Source organism: Epinephelus moara, chromosome 2, assembly GCF_006386435.1.
Source record: "Epinephelus moara isolate mb chromosome 2, YSFRI_EMoa_1.0, whole genome shotgun sequence".
In the NCBI taxonomy this organism is placed as follows: domain Eukaryota; kingdom Metazoa; phylum Chordata; class Actinopteri; order Perciformes; family Serranidae; genus Epinephelus; species Epinephelus moara.
Window position 1 is genome coordinate 18328710 of NC_065507.1, and position 23972 is coordinate 18352681.

Sequence of the window (23972 nt, forward strand, 5' to 3'; positions counted from 1 at the left end):
TTTGGGAAGATTGTTCTAGTGGTCACTGTAAATGATTACAGGGACACAATGACATAGAAAACACCAGAAAGCCCCTTTCTGATAGCAGTCACAAGTTTGTAACTTTTAGCTTTTTACTTATTTCACAAAGAACAAATAACACAACATTTTCTAGTACATAGCATCTGTCTAGCACCAAGTCTGTTCAAATGCTTGGCTTTATGGTGTGTAAAAATTACCACAGCATTAGTGCTTATTCCTTTAGTTCAGTGTTTTCTTAGCATTTCTGTGCCAGAGGGGTTTCCTCAGAAGAAGCCTCCACCAGTGGCAGTCCTGACCTGATGAGAGCTGAGGAACAGTAGGTATTGGGTAACCTCTTGCATCATCTCCTCAGTATATTTCACTTTATGTTCTTTCACAACACATCTCACCCAATGTTGCACTGATGGACCTGCGTTTCACAACCAACGGTAAGATAAGAGATTATGACCTGCCAAGTATTATGTATTTGTTTTATTATTTATTTAATAGGGACAGTGCAGAGCAATAAGTGTATTTTCATCTGAGGTCCCTGGGCAGGAAACAGAGAATAATTTATCTGCTAAAAGACACTGTAATGTAAAAAAAAAAAAAAAAAAAAAAAAGCAATAACAGCAATAACAATAGCAAGACAAAATGAAGTTTTTTGTTGCAAAACAATTAAAGACAGAACGTTTTCTCCATCCTGTCTTGTATTTAAATGTTGCCTTTGTTTTTTAAATAATTACCTGTAGGATAAATGTTTGATGGTAAATGTCATTTGGGGCTCTAAAAAAATTAGATATGAGTACTAATAATAATAATAATAATAATAATAATAAGGGGCTTAATATATTTATATATTATTTATATATTTGCTATATAGGAAGTTATTGGAATTGTTTGTATGTCCCGACTGTGTAAGCAAGTTATTCTAATTCCAAAATCTCAGCATTTTAGTGATCAGTAAACTCGAGACGTAACTTTTCCCACAGAACTTGAACGCAGCATTGAATGGATCAGTATGACGTACCAATTCTAAGGTTGGTTTTTCGATAATATATTTTTTTAACACAAAATGACACAGTATTTACAATACAAACTAGTTAAACTAGTAAATGGATGTTTGAGATCTGAAAAATAAAATAAAACACATAAACACATATTGTTTTTGCATGACGTATGAGTTCAGAGGTCGCAAAGACACGCCCACATTCCGTCCCCTCATGGTGGACTGAAGCAGCGTTGTTTGTACCTCCGAAGTAAACCTAGCTATATCTGTGTTTCTGTTTGCGACTGTGTGGGGTTATATGGACTATATGCACTTTGTTATCGACTTTGAAACGATGAAGTAAATGTCAGACGACAGAATTCAACCTCACACGAAACTTTACTCTTGAATACTGGAGTTGTTAGCTTGTTATGCTAGCTGGCTAACAGTGCTGCTTGTGTAAAATGAAGACCTCAAACGGAAACAGCAGTATCATGGACATGTTTGAAAAGGGGAAGGTCCTGAAAATATGTGCTCCGATGGTACGATACTCAAAGTAAGTGGAGTCTGTTGTATTTCCATAATGGTAGCTACTCATTCCCTCATGTTTTGCAGTAATACATGTATGAAATTCAAGGTGCAAACACATTTTCCTCATGTGACATACTGCAGGTACAGCTACCCTTTATTGAGTGTCTGTTGCAAACTATGCTCAACACAGTTTTTTCTGTCTTTCCACAGACTTGCATTCAGGTCCTTGGTGAGGAAGTACAACTGTGATATCTGCTTCACCCCGATGATAGTTGCTGCAGACTTCATGCGATCGATCAAAGCCAGAGATAGTGAATTCACTACCAATGAGAGTGAGTTGCAACATTGCATTATGAGCTGAATGTAATAGTGCACTATCATAAGTCTTGCTGCTCCACCACTTCCCATAGATAGCATCCAAACACACAGATATCTTGTAACATGATGACTGTGTTGTTTAGTGTGGGTTTTGCACAAACTGCCTTATTACTGTAATCATGAGAAATTATAAGACGTTGTTGCTATCACCATGTATTCTTGTTCCTTTTCCTCTTCAGGTGACCGGCCCCTGATAGTGCAGTTTGCCGCCCATGATGCCCAGACTCTGGCTGATGCGGCCTGTGTGGTAGCACCTTTCTCAGATGGAGTTGATCTCAACTGTGGCTGTCCCCAGAGGTGCAGTGACTGGCTGTAGGCCCTGGTACAATTTGGCCATCAGTCTCTTTTTCATTACTCTCATATGTCAGCATTTTGATTTTCCTAGAGGATCAAAAGCTCACAGTTTGCACAACAAAGGAATTAACCCCCCCTGCACCCTGAACATTCTTGTAAATCTGTCAGAAATTTGGTTTTATCTAGCTCGTTGGATTAACTTTGTTGCTGTGTTTTCAGATGGGCAATGTCAGCTGGGTATGGTGCATGCCTCATCAACAAGCCTGAACTTGTGAAGGACATGGTCAGACATGTCAGGAACCAAGTGGACAATCCAAACTATACAGCCTCCATCAAAATAAGGTAAAAAAAAAAAATGAACCAGATTGACATTAAACTTAATTATACATGACACAGTTTGAGCACTGGCAACTTTAATTTTTAATGTTAAAATATCCTGCACAGTATTCTTGCTTACATTAAAAAATTAAGGGATCTGGGCCAAGATCGGTTGTTTTATGTTGAAGAAATTACAATTAGACTTTGTATTATAGCATTTTTAAACTCCAAAATTTGAATGTCAGCACTTGCCTCAGTAATCCAGTATTAGTTGGACTGTATATTTAATTGTATGTGGTAAAAATACATTTTGCAAGTGTCAGAATACATGAATTAATGCGTAATTGTGGGGCGGCAGTAGCTCAGTCCATAGGGACTTGGGTGGGGAACCGGAGGGTCGCCTGTTCGGGTCCCCGTCCGGACCAAAATATGGAGCGTGGACCGGTGGCTGGAGAGGTGCCAGTTCACCTCTTGAGCAAGGCATCGAACCCCCCAACCGCTCGGGGCGCCTGACCAAGGCAGCCCCCTTACTCTGACATCTCTCCACTTTGTGCATGTATAGGTCCTGTTTGTGCATGTGTGTGTCTTTCTTTCTTGACAAGCAAGAGTGAAAACATTGAATAAAGACCATTTCATTTCACCCACAGAATTCACAAGGACCTGAGGCGGACGGTGGATCTGTGCCAGAAAGCTGAATCAGCAGGTGTGTCATGGATAACAGTTCACGGCCGTACAGCAGAAGAGCGCCACCAGCCAGTCCATTACGATGCCATAAAGACAATCAAAGACAGCGTGTCCATCCCCGTCATTGCCAATGGGGACATAAAGTACCTCCGTGATGTGGAGTCCACTCACCAGCTTACTGGTGTCGATGGTAGGGTTTCTTTTACAAGTACACTCACAGCTCATGACAGATGTGTAAATCTCAATATTCCTTTCTAATTTATTCATCTTGTGTGTTTGGATTGTCTCACCAGGTGTGATGGCTGCACGAGGGTTGCTTGCAAACCCTGCCATGTTCACCGGCTATGAGGATACTCCTTTGGAGTGTATTTGGGACTGGGTGGACATCGCCATAGAGCAGGGCACTCCATTCACATGCTTCCACCATCATCTTATCTACATGCTGGAGAGAGTTAGCTCCCAGCCTGAGAGGAAAGTGTTCAATTCTCTGTCCAGTACCTCAGCTGTAATAGATTACCTCCAGAACACATATGGACCAGTGCATGATCTGGGAACATAAGAGTATTGAGTATTATCTTTTTTATTTTATTTTAGCATTTTTTATTTTATTTTTATGACAAATTAAACTGCAAAGCCACATGTGTATCACTGATGTCGTCTTTATTGCTCTGTGTTCTCCAGTTAAGCCTCAACAATAATCGTGCAGCTAATGAAATAATAGCAAATTATTGTTAATGCTTGTCTTAAACAGTAAGGAGTAGGAACATGCTACTGTAGCTGTGCACCCACAAAGGACTCGAGAATTTTCATCAATTATATCAATAATAATGTTTCACACAGAACAATATTCTTTAAGTCATCAAATGTGTCAGTTGTTCTGCTCATGTGCATACGCAGCAATCAAAGTCATAATCAGAAAAATTCTAATACACATTTCATGACCGAAAAAGGAGAAGCGAGAGGAAATCAATCTCATTTTACCTGCCTCTCCCTCAAAACACAAATAGTCATAACATAGATGGTCTGTCAGTTACAGTTAATAACCAATACTTACAGTAACTTCAGAAAGAAACAATAAGTAAACAGAAGACAAGGAAGCCATACACAATGTCCCCCCCAACAAGGGAACAGCTTCTACACAACAACTTAGAATAGTCCAACTGCTCTTTCTTTATACATTTTCTTAATCTGAAACATATTTACACAACCGTTTAAATCACTCTGTAGTGAATTCCACAGTTCCCGCCACTGAAATATACATTTGTTTTAATGTAGTCCACGCAAACTGGTGCTCAAAGAGAAATTTTCCTCTATACTCATCGTCCTCTGAAATAAAAACTAACAGCTTTTGTAAATGTTCTGGAAACACTGCATTTTGCTTTACACATATTTAACAGTGTCTGTAAATCAACTAAGTCTTTAAGTTTAAATAGTCATGTGTTGTCTTGGATTTAGTTTATGAATAATTCTTACTGCCCTATTCTGTAATGTGACCAATGGCTTCATGTTACTCACATACATGTAGCCCCACACCTCCACACAATAACTAAAATATGGCAAAATAGTGAACAGTCCAGAATTCTCATTGCCTTGCAATCTAACATATACATTGCTTTTGTTCAGCACAAAAATATTCTTAGACACCTTTGTCTTTACATGTTCTATATGAGATTTCCATGATAATATTACAAAAAGCATGTTTCACTGAGTGACAAAAAACACTGTTAACAGTACATTTTCTCTTCTGAGCTCTAGCTTTTTGGACAGAAATGTTATTTTTACTCTCTTTACTGGCAATGATTACTTATTTATGTGTGAGTATTTCAGTGGCAGAACTGAAATAAACACTAAGTTAATAGACAGAAATTCTGCGATTGATGCCCTTTAAGGAAAGACAAAATGTGTGTACTGAGTCCATGTGAAGAGAGGGCAGCAAAGAAGTCAGAACACAGTAAAATGCTTGAAAATCCTGAAATGCCACACCTGTCAGGTGGATGATTCGTCTTGCTCAGTAACACAGATGATAACAAATTTGCAGCCAAAATTTGAGAGAAACATATCTATGGAATGAATATGAAAGAAAAAGGATTAGATAAAAAAAAAAGGTATCACAAATAAAACAAAAGTCTTGCGTTAAACTAGTTTTATTTTGGAAGAACAAAGACCGGAAGTAAGGTCGTTCGCGCGAGCTCTCTGGAGCAAATACAGGAAGAGGAAGCAGCTAGAGTTTTCTCTCAGGTTGAATTAAGAAGTTTGCCTTCTTTTAGTCCGTATCTTTGTCGATTTGCTGGTGAGTTGAGTTTCTGTATGCCTGAATACTGACATGAACTTAGCTACTTAACCTCGTTATAGCCATTTTAAAATGTTTAGCTAACTTAGTGTAGCTAACGCTGACGCTGTTTCTGAATTGCCCAGAATAGTTTAACGTTAGCGTTTTGTTAAGGTAACGTTAGCTTATATTAACGGAGCATTGAATGTTTGAGTTTGAAGATGGACAGAGGATGAAAAGTGAAAGCTTTTATAAAAGCGTACGCGTGTGTTAAGGATGCCACGCTCGCTGTGTGTGTGTTGTCACATATAACTTGTGAGGGGGGCGCTGTAGGGTACGCAGACTGTTAGCGTGGGTTTGACAGAGTTAAATGTGGCTTTGTGAGTTTATGTTAAGGTATGTGGACTGTGAACAGGTTGGATTAGCAGCTTAAGTGAGACTTTTTCTCAACTGAGGCTGCATTGTTGTCCAAGTGAGGTAAAAGCCACACACGCTAGCTAGCTGAAACTTCCCAAATGACTCAGCTTTGTGGTCTCAGTAGTTTTTATTTATTTGTTTTTGTCAGAGAGGCTGCTCATGACCCAGTTTATACCTGTTATTCTGTAAGATTTCATGTCTGTTTTCATCAGGGTATCTTTAGAGACCCTCACTAAAGATGACGCTGCAATGGACTGCTGTGGCCATCTTTCTCTACGTGGAGATAGGCGTCCTTGTCATCCTCTGCATACCCTTCATCTCAGCCAGGAGGTAAGTCAGAATCGTGTGTGTGTGTGTGTGTGTGTGTGTGTGTGTGTGTGTGTGTGTGTGTGTGTTGTAACATGTTGCCAGTGTCTGTAATGATTGTGATTATGTGTCTGTGTGTGTGGTTGCAGGTGGCAGAGTATATTCCAGCTGAGGATCTGGAGCTGGATGGCCAGATTCTGGAACAAAGTGTTTCTCACAATGATCATAGTACTTATTGTTCTCTTCCTTGGTAAGTCATACATAAAGTGTGTCAGGTGTTTTCCTCTCGACGTTGTGAATACTGTAGGTAATAACTCAAGGTTAGACTTGAGATGACATGAACTGTTGAAACAGTGAGCAGGAGGGATTTTTTTTTACATACTGTGCAATGCTGTAAAAACAAACAAAAAAAACTATGCGTCCAGTATGGGTCAGTTATGAGGGCCCCTGTCTTCTGAATGTTTGGTCATTTAAGTTAATCAAACCACAATCTCATAGTTTGTCATGTAGTTTAACATGTAGGAAAAAAATGTTCAAATGGAAAGGGGTGAGGTCAGAAAGTGATTGCTCTCTGACAGAAGAAAAAGACTAACTTTTTGTGATTGCTGATTGCTTACATCATTTTTTCTTTAGATGCAGTACGTGAGGTGAGGAAATATTCATCCAGAGAGCTTGGCACAGATGCCAAGGTGCAACCTAACATGTATGATCACCTGCACATGAAGCTGTTCAGAGCCCAGAGGAACCTCTACATCTCTGGCTTTGCCGTCTTCCTTTGGCTGTGAGTCTTTGCTCTCTTATACTAATGCACAAATGACAAATCAGATGTGTTTCTCAAACCTTTATTATGCCATTGTCGTGTTGCAGGGTCATGAAGCGAGTGGTCACCTTGATCAACCAACTGGCAGCAGTGTCCGGCACTACAGCTGCTCTTCAGGCGCAGGCTGACAATGCTAACAAGGCTGCCAAGAAATACATGGAGGACAATGAGCTGCTGAAACAGGTGGGGTCCACATTGGATGGGCAAATATGCAAAGTTGTCATTGTGCTTTAGGGCTGCAATGATTAGTCGACTAATCAATGACTAATCGACTATTAAAATAATTGGTGGTTATTTTTGTTGTCAACTAATCGGGTTTGAGTCATTTTTCATAGAAAAGTACTATAAAAGTACCCCATAATACTCTTATTGCAGCTTATATTCAAATATTGGCAGCTTTACACACTCTCATGAAGGTGAACTAAAACCCTTTGGCGTGAGGATGAAACAAGACATTAGATGACATAATTTTGGGGTTTGGGAGAGACAGACCAACATTTTTCAACATTTTAACACATTTTTCAATAAAATGATTAGTCGACTAATCGAAGAAATAATTGACAGATTAGTCGACAATGAAAATAATGGTTAGTTGCAGCCCTACAGTGCTTAGATGAATCCATAACTGCAAAATCTACACCAGACAGTTAATAATGTTGACGGTACTGTTGAGTAATGAAATTGATTTACCTGTACCATAAAGTTCGAATTTTTGTGTCAGATTGTAGATTTTGTTTGTTTCATTTAATCTCTATTGGTTTGTCAGGATTCCATTTAGATATTTTTAGGCAGTTGAACACATCTTCAGTTATTTAAGGTGGGACCTCTGGGTGTTTTTTGTCACTTAACATCAAATCCCCATGTCCAGGTGAAAGGCCAATGTGGATCAGTTTTTTATGTCATGGGACTCCTGGGATGCCAACTGGAGTGTACACAAGGTGGAGTGCAAGTCTTCAGAGCACATTAAGAGGCAGACGTCACTTACCCTTAAGACACTTGTCTACCAAACCTTCACACTTGGTTTGATTCCCCTCAGTCACCACCGCCAGCTCAAAGTTATTATAGTTAACTGGGGCACCCACTAACTCACCATGTATAGCAGGCACCCCATGTAAAAAGGCTGTGTCCTTGCTGCAGCGGCCACGGGTTTGATTCCAATCTAAGGCACTTTGCTGCATATTATCCGCCCTCTCTCTCGCCCCTTCACACTATATCTGTCCTATCAAATAAGGGCAAAAGCCCCCCCAAATATCTAATAAAAAGTTATTAACGTTAACTAAAACGGAAAAAAATGTCAACCAAAATAAAACCTAGACTTTAGGAAAAGTTTTATTCTTTGTCAATTTGTGAGTACACAAGCAAACAGCAAAAGGAGGCATTGGTGCATATGTTTATTGAGACTGTACTGTCTACATGACTGTGAGTCAGTTGCTTCACAATAAATACCCCCCACTTCATCAGAGTTACACGTGTCTGACAAAGAGCTGTATTTCATGTCCTTGTGACTCATGCCATTTGCTTTATTCCAGACTCTGATGGAGGGGAAGGGTGACAAGGCCACTGCAGAGGGCATGGAGCTGCTGAGGAAAGAAGTGGAGAAACTGAAAGACGAACTGAAGACCTCAGGAGATGGTTAGTATCCATGCACATGCGCACATTATTTGCTTTTTAGACATGTTAGTGTTGTTGTTATATTCAGATTCCAGGGAAGTTGATAGAAGAACTGTAGACTGTAAAATTTGTCACATCTAAAGACACTGAGGATGCCCTGTACTGATGCGTGCTTGTTTCCTCTCCAGCCTTGAAGAACTCCCAGTCAGAGGCAGATGTGATGAGGAAGCAGATGGACGGCCTCGCCAGGGAGTACGACAGACTGCTGAAAGAACATCAGGAGCTCCAGGTAATGCTGAGCAGTAAACACAGCAGGATAATGACTTGTTGGGTCATTCACTACTTAGATATAACCACTTCAGAGAGCCACTGAGACTGATCAACAACAGGCAGGTGGGAGGCAAGGCTCCTCTGTAATTCACATTTTAACAAGCCTTTCTATTTCATGATTAACTTAAAGCCTATTGAAGTAAGTGCTTGGGACTAAGAAACACACAATAGGTAGATATACCACAGATAAGTGAAATAGAGTTTGAAAGTAAAGCTGTAGTAATAACCTCAATGCGTTACTGTGGACTAATATCGTCATGACATTTTCTTTTCCTTTCTTTTTCCTGTCTTTTCAGAATCTTCAAGATAGCGGGAACAAAAAGGAAGACTAGTTTTTGGAAAGTCCGTCGAGGTTGAAGTGTTTACACAGCAGATTAGCCCAGCCACAGAGAGACACTGCAACACATGCTTTACCTTCATATATCACCGTGTGTCACAGTGCGTATCACAAAACCAGGAGTGGCTACTCTGAGGTACATATTTTTTGCTGACGTCAGTAATGGTTTTAAAGCATGAAGGTGAATTTTTGTTAGGGCTTCAGACTTGCTTAAATAGCACGAGTAATAGATGATTTCCTGTTCCCGCCTGGAGCAGTCTGACTTAAAGGATTGCTTTTTCATGTGCACACTATATCAGGCAGATTAACTGTGTGAAGGAATTGGAGGAAATTTAGTGACTGTATTGTTAAAGAAATATGCAACAAGGATGGATGTTTTTACGGCTTGTGTCATTGGTTTTAGCAAGGTGTAGGTGTAAGATCTTTGAAAAGCTAGAGCAGTGACGGCTATGAATGTATTTTGATACGGAGGGTTTGTGTCATTATTTGTAGTGGGGACATCTGCTGCACCGACTTATGCACAACAGTATGGAAATTCAGTTTGTGCTCACCTGGCTGTGTGAATATAATTTGCATGTACACTTGCACTTAGTCAAATCGTCTACTCACTTTTTTTGGGTTGTATTCCATTTGATAATGTGTACTTTTTATTTAACCTGAGTAGTTGTGGTGAATGATAATGGTTAGAGATTTCTAATTTCCAGTTTTCATGTTTTTTCTTTTCTTTTCCTCTGTAATTTGAACTTGTAAATGTTCAAGAAAATTTGACATAGTAGATCTATGGATACAAGTAAAAGTAAATATTTGTAGGGGTAGAAAAATTGGATTAAACCTCTTAGGATCTTGTTTAAGCTTTAAAATATGATAGATTTAATCCTAGTCAAAGGTACAACGGTTACCACAGACAGCTCAAATTGTTGTATATTTTCTGCACTGCGCGTTTCAAGCATTCATTTTTGGGATAGTGTGAGAGTTGCACTATATGTGTCATGAAAGGAGGCTGTATGGTTTTTTACTCCCCCGATCCTGGGACCTGTCACTGTTAAAGAGGAGCTGAGACTGTAATCGCCAAATGCTTCAATGTCCCCCAGTTGTTTTACGATAAATAAGCAGGTTATTGGGTTCACCACAGTTTTTATTCAGGTCGTAAAATTGCAAAGATGCCCTTAAGTTGTGCTCTGACATTTCTGTTGAAGACAGGAGTCAGATGAAAGTGCCTTGTCGGTGGATGTAGTACATTTTTGTGAAATAAATACAGATACAATTCTTTTTGCCGTGCCTTGTTTTTAAATCAACAACACCAACACATTTCATTGGATATTAAAAGTTTTATTTTAGTGTAACATTTAAGATATTCTTTCAAATTTTACAAAAATAATCCAAGAAAATTATTTACATTCTGATTTCTTTAATGCAAGTAAATGCCTTACATTACTGAGATAATGACTTGCTTCCTCTACGCCTCTCGCTGCTCCTCTGAGTCTGCAGTTGTGGCCGCCTGTGCCTGAAACTAAACCTGAATTGCAAAGATGATTCAGTCACCACTTAGTGTAAGTTAGCAAAATGGTATGCGTCCATTTTGGAAATGAAGGCTTACAAAATGATAATATGCTATACATTTACAAACACAAAAGTAATACTCTTTAAAAACAAATTGCCTTGAGATACAGTAGCTAGTCGATTAATTTTATTTTAGAAATTATTCTTGACGGATTTCAAGGAAATGGGTTGTGATTATGGGATGGAGTGGTTTATGAGTATAGGAAAAACCTGAGTTTAGACCATGATCTGTCTGTCTGTCTGTCTGTCTGTCTGTGGGTTTTGGCACAGGAGTTCTTGCACACGCAAAAATACACAAAGAAAAACCCCCAACATAAACTAAAAAAATAAGTGAAATAATATGTAGAGCAACGGCTGCAGACATGGAAGCAGAGCTTATACATATCAGTAACATTTCCTGTGGTGACATGTCACACACACAGTGGAGTCATTTGCCTAAAGACTGGAACAGCACACAGTATCTTTTTATCAGTGTTGCAGTAGTACTAAATCTGCCTTTTACAGGTGGCAGACACAAGAGCAAGTGTTCACCTCAGCCATCTGTTCCAACAAAATGGCTGCTCAATACCACCTGCTGAGGCGAAGCCAGATATGTATTTTTTCTTCATTAATACCACATTTAAATGAATTAACTTGGGCTAGTGCTGGTTGAAAGTATAAAACTATGAAGCAGTCTCCACTAGACAAACAGGTATACAAATCTCACTAAAATACAGTTTCCGCTTTTAGTGAGTACGAGTACCAAAGGAACAAGTTCACGTCCAGAAAGCGCACAACGCAGACTTCAGTACAATCAAACCTGACTTTGGGCTTAAAGTAAAAGACAAAAGTGTTATAGTCAGTCAGACATGAATCTTTTTTCTAAAGTGAGTGTAAAAGTCAAATAAAACAGTGTTTAGATATCTGCTCAAACTGTGAGACGCATGATTTAGAGGTAACTGTTGAGTGAATGAGGCACATTTGTCAAATCGGCAACTGCCAACCCCTCTGAAAGTTACTGTTATCTTTTCTATTTAAAATTCTGATGAAACAAAATAAACCATTACTTCCTGTCTGCTTGAAGGCCAAATCTTTAAACAGTTATTTTGTTTAAATTTAGCGCCATGCCTCTGGGTTATAAGGCCACTTCCTCTGTTCAGGAACAGTGATGTCAACAAGACAAAGAAAAATCCAAAGAGGCAGCTTTATAAGTGCTGGTTTTCAGAATGATACTGCTTTTGTAGTAGTAACATCTCGTCTTATCTCTTGTGCCTCCATTAAAACCAGAAAAATATTGTTAAACTTTTCTTTTTAAGAAAAAAAAACAGCATATACATTCAAGAAATATTTCAGTTATATCAAATTTCCTGTCAAATTCACAAAGTCTCCCAGGTCCAGTAGTACAAATATAGAATTTATGCTTTGTATGAGATGATCAGATACGTGATTCCCTGCAAATCTCATTTGAGTGTGTGCGTGTACAGTATCACTGTGTTCATACTGAGGGTGTATTTGTTCACCTGTGGTGTGTATGTGTGTGTGTGTGAAGGAGACAAGAGGGGGTCAGTTCTTCTGGATCTGTCACAGCCGTGTCTCCCTGTCTGTGCTGTTGTCTTGCGTTTGTTGTGATTGGTCAGAATTAGAAATCACAAACTCTTCCTTCCTGAGTGCCTCCAGCTCTGTGCCGCCGTTGGCCAGAGCTCCGTGGATGGCATTTCTTTCCTCCTTCCTCAGCTGTCGACCAAGCAGGATGAAGCCCGGGATGCAAATGATAAACGAGATGGTCCGCAGGCTCAGTGTCAGACCCAGGTATGCTATCCTGAGACGTTAAGGTGTAAAACACAGCAAGTCAACAACTTTGATTTCAGTGACATAGCAGCTTTTTAAAAACTTTTTTTATGACATACTGCACTGTGACTTTTTTTGGACACACTATGCTATATCTTTTTTGTTAGGCTTTTCTACAGTATACTATGCTATACTATGACTTTTGTAGAACATTTTCTATGACTTTTTATAACTTTTTGGACATACTACACTATGACATTTATTTATTTTTGTTTGTACCATACAAAACTATGACTTTTTTTTATGACATACTATATTATGACTTTTTTATGACATACTATACTATGACTTTTTTTTTGTGAAAAATTTTGACATAGTATACTATATGGAAAATTGTTTTTGATGAAAAATTGATGACTTACTGTACTATGACGTGTTTGATTAAAAATTGAAGACATACAAAACTATGACATTTTTGATAAAAAATGTTTACATATTATACTATGACTTTTTTTATGACAAAAATCACGACAAACTACACTATGACCTTTTTGATGAAAAATTGACAACATACTGTACTATGACGTTTTTGATGAAAAAATGACGACTTACTNAATTGACGACATACTATACGATGACGTTTTTGATAAAAAAGTGACAACATACTACACTATGACCTTTTTGATAAAAAAATAACAACATACTATACTATGACGTTTTTGATGAAAAAATGACGAGATACTGTACTATGACGTTTGTGATGAAAAATTGATGACTTACTGTACTATGACGTTTTTGATGAAAAAATGACGACTTACTATACTATGACGATTTGATGAAAAAATGACGACATACTATACTATGACATTTTTAATAAAAAAGGGACAACATACTATACTGTGACTTTTTAATGAATAATTGATGACACACTATACTGTGACGTTTTTGATGAAAAATCAACGACATACTATACTATGACATTTTTGATGAAAAAGTAACAACATACTATACTATGACTTTGTGGATCAAAAATTGACGACATACTACACTATGACCTTTTTGATGAAAAATTGACATCATACTATACTATGACGTTTTTGATGAAAAAATGACGAGATACTATACTATGACTTTTTGATGAAAAAATGACAAGACACTATGCTATGACATTTTTGATAAAAAATGGACAACATACTATACTGTGACTATTTTAATGAAAAATTGACGACACTATACTGTGACGCTGATGAAAACTCGACGACATACTTTACTATGAACTTTTTTATTAAAAATTGACAACATACTTTACTATGACGTTTTTGATGAAAATTGAGGACATAGTATACTATGACGTTTTTGATGAAAAAGTGACAGCATACTATACTATGAGTTTTTTGATGAAAAATTGACGACATTTTACACTATGACCTTTTTGATGACAAATTGATGACATACTATACCATGACGTTTTTGATGACAAAAAGTCGACATACTATACTATGAAGTTTTTGATGAAAAAAATCACGACATAGTATACAATGACTTTTTTTGTGAAAAATGGACGACTTACTATACTATGACGTTTTTGATGAAAAAGTGACAACATACTACGCTATGACCTTTTTGATGAAAAATTAACAACAGACTATACTACGATGTTTTTGATGAAAAAATGACGAGATACTATAGTTTGACTTTTTATGAAAAAAATCACGACTTACTATACTATGACGTTTTTGATGAACAAGAGACAACATACTATACTATGACTTTTTTGATGAAAAAATTACGAGATACTATACTATGACGTTTGTGATGAAAAATTGATGACTTACTGTACTATGACGTTTTTGATGAAAAAATGACGACATCCTACACTATGACTTTTTTGATGAAAATTTGACGACATACTTATACTATGACTTTTTTATGAAAAAAAAAAACGACTTACTATACTATGACGTTTTTGATGAAAAAATGACGACATACTGTACTATGACTTTTTGGATCAAAAATTGACGACATACTATACGATGACGTTTTTGATAAAAAAGTGACAACATACTACACTATGACCTTTTTGATAAAAAAATAACAACATACTGTACTATGACGTTTTTGATGAAAAAATGATGACATACTATACTATGACATTTTTGATGAAAAAGTGACAACATACTACACTATGACCTTTTTGATGAAAAATTAACAACACTATGACAACAAAATTAACAACATAAATGCCGTTTTTGATGAAAAAATTATGACATACTATACTATGACCTTTTTGGATCAAATATTGACGACATACTATACTATGACTTTTTGATGAAAAATGACGACATACTATACTGTGACGTTTTTGATGAAAAAATGACGAGATACTATACTGTGACGTTTTTGATGAAAAAATGACGACTTAGTATACTATGATGTTTTTGATGAAAAATTGAGGACTTACTATACTATGACGATTTGATGAAAAAATTACGACATACTATACTATGAAAAAGCGGTAGAGCCTGCACACTTACTCCATGCCACAAACTTTAATGAATAACGTTTCTTTGTCAGGTCTGATGAAGATCCCTCTGGGATCGAAACGTTGTTGATTAAAGTTTGTGGCATGGAGTAAGTGTGCAGGCTCTACCTCTTTTTCATTCATGTTTTGTGCCGGCCTTGCACCTTTTTTGATGTGCGTATAACTACCCTCTCGCACCCCGACATACTATACTGTGACGTTTTTGATGAAAAATCGACGAAATACTTTACTATGACGTTTTTGATGAAAAAATGACGACATATTATACTATGACATTTTTGATAAAAATGTTTACATACTATATTATTTTTTCATGAAAAAATCATGAAATACTATACTATGAGTTTTTTCTTGAAAAAATGACGACATACTATACTATGACGTTTTTGATGAAAAAGTGACAGCATACTATACTATCACTTTTTTTTATCAAAAATTGACGACATACTACACTATGACCTTTTTGATGAAAAATTGACGACATACTATACTATGACTTTTTTGATAAAAAGTGACAACATACTATACTATCACTTTTTTTTATCAAAAATTGATGACATACTACACTATGACGTTTTTGATGAAAAAATGACGACATACTTCTGACTTTTTTGATGACACAAAGTCGACATACTATACTATGACGTTTTTGATGAAAAAATGATGAGATACTATACTACGACTTTTTTTATGAAAAAAAAATCCCGACTTACTATACTATGACGATTTTGATGAAAAAGTGACAACATACTATACTATGTCTTTTTGGATCAAAAATTGACGACATACTACACTATGACTTTTTGATGAAAAATTGACATCATACTATACTATGACGTTTTTGATGAAAAAATGACGAGATACTATACTATGATGTTTGTGATGAAAAATTGATGGCTTACTGTAATATGACTTTTTTGATGAAAAAATGACGACTTACTATACTATGCTCATATCTTAGAGAGCTCATAGTGCCATATTATCCTACCAGAACACTGCGCTCTGAGAATGCAGGGCTACTCGTGGTCCCTAAAGTCTCCAAAAGTAGATCAGGAGCCAGAGCCTTCAGCTATCAGGCTCCTCTCCTGTGGAGTCATCTTCCTGTTGCGGTCCCGGAGGCAGACACCGTCTCCACATTTAAGACTAGACTTAAGACTTTCCTTTTTGATAAAGCTTATAGTTAGGGCTGGCTCAGGCTTGCCTTGTACCAGCCCCTAGTTAGGCTGACTTAGCCCTGTCTGCCGGAGGACCTTCTATATTACACCGAGCAACTTCTCTCCTTCTCTCTCTCTCCCTTGCTAACACTGATGTCCTGTTACTGCATCTTGCTAACTTGGCTGTACTGCATGTCACTAACTCAGCCACTTCTCCAGAGCCTTTGTGCTCCACTGTCTCGCAGTTTAACTTATATCACAGCCGTGCCTGGAAACTGTGACGTGTGTGGTTATGCTGCTGCCGTGGTCCTGCCTAATGCCTCCTGCTGCTGCTGTTATCATTAGTCATACTTCTACTGTTATTATACACATACTATTATTGTCACATATGTATACTATCAGATATTAAAATATACTTTCAACATATTGTACCACAGTAGCTGTAATTATTATTATAACATTATTACTTTGATTAATGTTGTTGTAAGCTACTGTTATTACTGTCTGTCCTGCATCTCTCTCTGTCTCTCTTTCTCTCTTATTGTGTCATACGGATTACTGTTAATTTATCATGTTGATCTGTTCTGTACGACATCTATTGCACGTCTGTCCGTCCTGGAAGAGGGATCCCTCCTCAGTTACTCTTCCTGAGGTTTCTACCGTTTTTTTCACCCGTTAAAGAGGTTTTTTTGAGTGTTTTTCATGATATGCTGTGAGGGTCCAAAGGACAGAGGGATGTCGTATGCTGTAAAGCCCTGTGAGGCAAATTGTGATTTGTGAAATTGGGCTTTATTAATAAAATTGATTGATTGATTGATTGATTGATTGATTGATTGATACCATTCTATGAATTTTTTGATGAAAAATTGACTACATTCTATACTATGAAGTTTTTGATGAAAAACTGACTACATACTATACTATGACATTTTTGATGAAAAATTGACTACATACTATACTATGACGTTTTTGATGAAAAATTGAAGACATACTGTACTATGACGGTTTTAATGAAAAAATTACAACATACTATACTATGACTTTTTTTATGAAAAAAAATACGACTTACTATACTATGACGTTTTTGATGAAAAAATGACGACATACTATACAATGACTTTTTGATAAAAAATGTTTACATACTATACGATGAAATTATGACTTTTTCATGAAAAACATCACGACATACTATACTATGACGTTTTTGATGAAAAATTGATGACTTACTATACAATGACTTTTTGATGAAAAATTGTTGACATACTATACTATTACGGTTTTGATGAAAAATTGACGATGTACTATACTATGATGGTTTTGATGAAAAATTGATGATATTCTCTACTATGACGTTTTTGATGAAAAATTGAAGACATACTGTACTATGACAATTTTGATGAAAAAATTACGACATGCTATACTATGACTTTTTTGCTGAAAAAAGGGACGACATACTGTACTGTGACTTTTTTAATGAAAAATTGACGACACACTATACTATGACGTTTTTGATGGAAAATTGTCGACATACTATACTATGACATTTTTGATGAAAAATTGACGACATACTATGACATTTTTAATAAAAAACTTATGACATACTATACTATGACGTTTCTGATTAAAAATTGATGACTTACTGTACTATGACGTTTTTGATGGAAAATTGACGACATACTATGACATTTTTAATGAAAAACTTATGACATAATATACTATGACATTTTTGATGAAAAAATGTCGAAATACTATACTATGACGTTTTTGATGGAAAATTGACGACATACTATACTATGACGATTTCATGAAAAATGGATGACATACTATACTGTGACTTTTTTGATGAAAAATTGAAGATACATTGTACTGTGACGTTTTTGATGAAAAATTGACGACATACTATACTATGACATTTTTGATGGAAAAAATGTCTACATACTACACTATCACTTTTTTGATGAAAAATTGACGACATACTATACTATGACGATTTGATGAAAAATTGACGACTTACTCTTCTATGACATTTTTGACGAAAAATTGACGACATACTATACTATGACATTTTTGACGAAAAACTGACGACATGCTATACTATGACGTTTTTAATGGAAAATTGACGATATACTATACTATGACGATTTCATGAAAAAATGGATGGCATACTATACTGTGACCACATTTTTGATGGAAAAAATGTCTACATGCTACACTATCACTTTTTTGATGAAAAATTGACGACATACTATACTATGACATTTTTGATGAAAAATTGACAACATACTATACTATGACTTTTTTGATGAAAAATTGACGACATACTATACTATGACATTGTTGATGAAAAATTGACAACATACTATACAATGACTTTTTTGATGAAAAATTGACCACATACTGTACTATGACATTTTTGATGGAAAAAATGTCTACATGCTACAATATGACATTTTTGATGAAAAATTGACAACATATTATACTATGACTTTTTTGATGAAAAATTGACGACATACTATACTATGATGTTTTTGATGAAGAAATGACAACATACTATACTATGACTTTTTCGATCAAAAATTGACGACATACTACACTATGACATTTTTGATGAAAACGTGACAACATACTATACTATGACGTTTTTGATGAAACAATGACGAGATACTACACTACGGCTTTTTTTATGAAAAAAAATCACGACTTACTACACTATGACGTTTTTGATGAAAAATTAACAACATACTATATTATGACATTTTTGATGAAAAAATGACGACATACTATACTGTGACGTTTTTGATGAAAAATTGACAACATACTATATATACTATGACGTTTTTGATGAAAAATTGACAACATACTATACTATGACGGTTTTAATGAAAAAATTACAACATACTATACTATGACTTTTTTTATGAAAAAAAACACGACTTACTATACTATGACGTTTTTGATGAAAAAATGACGACATACTATACTATGACTTTTTGGATCAAAAATTGATGACATACTATACTATGACGTTTTTGATGAAAAAGTGATAACATACTATACTATGACTTTTTGGATCAAAAATTGACAACATACTATACTATGAAGTTTTTGATGAAAAAGTGACAACATACTATAGTATGACTTTTTCATGAAAAAATCACAACATACTATACTATGACGTTTTTTATGAAAAAAATCACGACATAATATACTATGACGTTTTTATGAAAAAAAAATCATGACATACTATACTATGACGTTTCTGATAAAAAACTGACGACATACTATACTATGACATTTTGGACGAAAAATTAACAACATACTATACTATGACATTGTTGATGAAAAATTGACAACATACTATACTATGACTTTTTTGATGAAAAATTGACGACATACTATACTATGATGTTTTTGATGAAGAAATGACACCATACTATACTATGACTTTTTCGATCAAAAATTGACGACATACTACACTATGACATTTTTGATGAAAACGTGACAACATACTATACTATGACGTTTTTGATGAAACAATGACGAGATACTATACTACGGCTGTTTTTATGAAAAAAAATCACGACTTACTATACTATGACGTTTTTGATGAAAGATTGACGACATACTACACTATGACGTTTTTAATGGAAAATTGACGATACACTATACTATGACGTTTTTGATGAAAAATTGATGACATACTATGACGGTTCTAATGAAAAATGTATGACATACTATACTGTGACGTTTTTGATGGAAAATTGACGACATACTATACTATGACATTTTTGACGAAAAATTGACGACATACTATACTATGATGATTTTATGAAGAATGGACGACATACTATACTATGATTTTTTTGATGAAAAAATCACGACATACTATACTATGACATTTTTTGTGAAAAAATCACGACATACTTTACTATGACGTTTTTTATGAAAAAATCACGACATACTATACTATGACGTTTTTTATGAAAAAATCACAACATTCTATACTATGACATTTTTGATGAAAAATTGACATACTATACTACGATGTTTTTTATGAAAAAAATCATGACATAATATACTATGACGTTTTTTATGAAGAAAAAAATCACGACATACTATACTATGACTTTTTTGATGAAAAACTGACGACATACTATACTATGACATTTTTGACGAAAAACTGACGACATGCTAAACTATGACGTTTTTAATGGAAAATTGACGATACACTATACTATGACGTTTTTAATGGAAAATTGACGATACACTATACTATGACGTTTTTGATGAAAAATTGACGACATACTATGACGGTTCTAATGAAAAATGTACGACATACTATACTATGACATTTTTGATGAAAAATTGACATACTATACTACGATGTTTTTTATGAAAAAAATCACGACATAATATACCTACGATGTTTTTTATGAAAAAAATCACGACATAATATACTATGACGTTTTTTATGAAAAAAAAAAATCACGACATACTATACTATGACATTTTTGACGAAAAACTGACGACATGCTATACCATGACGTTTTTAATGGAAAATTGACGATACACTATACTATGACGTTTTTGATGAAAAATTGACGACATACTATGACGGTTCTAATGAAAAATGTACGACATACTATACTATGACATTTTTGATGGAAAATTGACGACATACTATACTATGACATTTTTGGCGAAAATTTGATGACATACTATACTATGACGATTTGATGGAAAATGGACGACATACTATACTATGATGTTTTTGATGAAAAAATTACGACATACTATACTATGACATTTTTGACGAAAAACTGACGACATACTATACTATGACTTTTTTGATGAAAAATGGACGACATACTATACGATGTCTTGTTTGATGAAAAATGGACGACATACCATACCATGATGTTTTCAATGAAAAATTGACAACTTCCTATAGTATGACGTTTTTGTTGAAAAATGTACGCCTTACTATACTATGACGTTTTTGATGAAAAATTTAAGACATACTATACTATGACACTTTTGATGAAAAATTTGTTACCTAATATATTATGACGTTTTCGATGAAAAAGCTGACGACATACTATATCATGACGTTTTTGATGAAAAAGTTGACGACATATTATACTATGACGTTTTTGATGAAAAATTGATGACATACTATACTATGACTTTTTTGATGAAACAAATTACGACATACTATACTATGACTTTTTTATGACATACTATACTACGACTTTTCTGGCATGCTATTCTATGACTTTTTCATTAGTTTTGTTAAATGACATATTATACTATGACTTTTTTTTTTAGCATACTTTGTTATGAGTTTTTTATGACATTTCTATAACATTCTATACTATGACTTTTTATAGCATATTCTAAATGACATGTTAAACTAAGACTTTTTTTTCGACATACTATATTATGATATTTATAGCATACTACACTATAACTATTTATGGCATACTATACTATGACTTTTTAAAATGACATACTATAGTATGACTTTTTTTTATGACATACTACATTATGACTTTTTATGGCACACAATACTATGGCTTTTTAATGTAATAAAATAATAATACTGTGACTTTTTCTTTACTAATTTGACTGTGTTTTTATGGTTTACTATGCAATGACTTTTTAATGACATTTTTGACATAGTATTGAGTTGACACTTTCTATGAATGTTTTACTATATAATGACACTTTTAAATTATGATTATGATTTTTCTATGACATAGTATACTATGACTTGTTTATGCATTTTACAACATAGTATACTTTGACTTTTTTGGGACATAGTATATTTTAACTTTTTTATTACTGTTTCTTACTCACATACTATACTTTGATGTTTTTTCTAGACATACTATACTATGCTTTTTTCATTACTTTTTTTGAATGACACACTATGCTATGACTTTTTTGGATATAATATTCTAGACTTCTTTTATTGATTCTTTTAAGGCATACCATACAATGACTTTTGAATGACATTTTTCTGAAATACTATAGAATTTCTTTTGATGATTTTTTTGACATAGTGCACTATGACTTTTGTAATGGATTTTTATGGTATACTATTGCTGTTTTATGGCATACTGTACACATCAAGGGCAGCATGTAAACAGCATGACGATACAATATTACAGGAGTTTTTGAGGACTGACACTGGGCGCCCCCACTCAGACAAAATTGAGACACCTAAGTTCTGGAACTACAGATCCTACAATTTTGGGACAGTCTGAGACTGAGTCCATCGTGATGTTAACTGAATTTTACAGATACAGAAAATGAAAAAATGTGAGTGCTACCTGTATGCAGTCGTGTTGTAGATTCTACAGGCTCCTATGCCTCCACACCTCTTCTGGCCCCATTTTAGACATGTGGTGTCAATGATTGCTCCAAAGTAGATGGGTGCTGGGATCCCGGCTGTAAGACCAAGGACATATTTTCACAACAACATCCCAAAGAACTGAAACATAACAGATTACACTGTTCAGAGCAGTCTGGATAAACATTCAAATGAGGCTGAAACACTAAAGTTTCGGCAAATACTTCTACTACAAGAACATTTTAGAGTCTATCTGGTAGGTCAGGTGACAGGTAAGTTTGAAAGAAAGATGGCAAAAAGATATAAAACAAGGTTAATAAAATGACATCTTAACCCTGAGCCACCTGAAGATGTGCGATAGAGGATGTTTTGAAGGAAACTTACCAAGGGTACGTGTTGCTAGAGCATGGAAACCCAACGCCAGAGATTTCAGTTGTGGTTTGATGCACCTTCATGAAAAGAAATTGCAGACATTTTTCAAGCAATATTATCAGAAACTGATTCACTCAAACCAATGTACACCAAGAATGTAAATAATGCACATTCCATAACATAAAAATAACTTTTTACTGAGGAAAGAATGTATTGATTGTATTGTACTGAAAGTACAATAAACTACAGAAACACAGCAAGCAACCTAATTTAATCCCAGCAAGGGACAGTGCATCTGCTGATATGGCAAGTGCAAGTGTGTTTGCATGTCATGTGTAGGTGGGAATTCTTCAATATCTGCTTAATGACAGTGGGGTTGTTGGTTGCTGTCCTGCTGTGGATCACTGCTGATGTTCAAAGGCGTCTGCAGAGCAGAGTCACTGCCCGTGTAAGGAGCAACCATGTGGTCATCTTGTTGAGTTCAGGATGTGTGGACAGTTAAATCACTCCACAACCAGAAACCATGGATCACCAGAGCCACCCGGCATCATGGACAATAATAAAGCGACAGCCGACAATGTAAGAAGACGCAACACGGAACTAAATTACAGTGCACAAGTTGAAGGAGCTGATGGGATCACATTTCCCTCCAGTTGTACTTTGTCAAAATCCATGTGACAAATAAATGGTTGATTTATTGATTCATTGATTTGACTTATTCTTTGTATAAAGAAGTAGGAAGAATAAAGCTGAGGATAAAAAAAGTAGGATGTTCTATATTGTATCTATGGAATGTCTCATTAGAAAGTGTGATCTATGTTAGGTGGAGTACTGGCCAGCAGAGGTCGCTGTGGTGCTGAAAAATCGATCCTCTTGTCCAGGGGTTCTCAAAGTTTAGAGAACTGAGTGGAAATTTAGAGAGCAAGCATATGATTAAAG

General features: G+C 35.4%; 2 protein-coding genes across 3 annotated transcripts in view; one reads left to right on the plus strand and one right to left on the minus strand.

Moving 5' to 3' along the window:
• Window positions 1-1193: 1193 nt before the first annotated feature.
• LOC126382524 (tRNA-dihydrouridine(20a/20b) synthase [NAD(P)+]-like) lies at window positions 1194-10552 on the plus strand. Of its 2 annotated transcripts, XM_050032446.1 has the most exons (12): window positions 1197-1544; window positions 1730-1851; window positions 2077-2194; window positions 2411-2533; window positions 3157-3388; window positions 6103-6209; window positions 6335-6435; window positions 6819-6966; window positions 7053-7188; window positions 8535-8637; window positions 8805-8905; window positions 9243-10552. In XM_050032446.1, exons 1-12 carry the CDS (start codon window positions 1453-1455, stop codon window positions 9276-9278), a joined length of 1419 nt encoding a protein of 472 aa, XP_049888403.1. In that variant the 5' UTR covers window positions 1197-1452; the 3' UTR covers window positions 9279-10552. The 2 variants fall into 2 exon arrangements, with proteins under 2 accessions (XP_049888395.1, XP_049888403.1); XM_050032438.1 differs by lacking the exons at window positions 6103-6209; window positions 6335-6435; window positions 6819-6966; ... (2 more) ...; window positions 8805-8905; window positions 9243-10552 and adding an exon at window positions 3487-3844 and having other exon boundaries at window positions 1194-1544; window positions 3157-3383.
• Window positions 9928-23972, minus strand: part of LOC126409139 (solute carrier organic anion transporter family member 1C1-like) — a 55387-nt gene continuing 41342 nt past the window's right edge. The window contains exons 13-15 of the mRNA XM_050075090.1: window positions 23046-23110; window positions 22642-22759; window positions 9928-12641 (exon numbers count right to left, since the gene is read on the minus strand). Coding sequence (XP_049931047.1) covers window positions 12404-12641; window positions 22642-22759; window positions 23046-23110 — 421 coding nt within the window. The 3' untranslated portion in view covers window positions 9928-12403. The remainder of the gene's footprint in view (window positions 12642-22641; window positions 22760-23045; window positions 23111-23972) is intronic.

Excerpts from the sequence above, each read along its gene's own strand:
- LOC126382524 (XM_050032446.1), top strand. The coding sequence starts at position 1,453 with ATGAAGACCTCAAACGGAAACAGCAGTATCATGGACATGTTTGAAAAG. Across the intron at positions 2,195-2,410 it reads AACTGTGGCTGTCCCCAGAG|ATGGGCAATGTCAGCTGGGT; the intron begins GTGCAGTGACTG and ends CTGTGTTTTCAG. Across the intron at positions 6,436-6,818 it reads ACTTATTGTTCTCTTCCTTG|ATGCAGTACGTGAGGTGAGG; the intron begins GTAAGTCATACA and ends TTTTTTCTTTAG.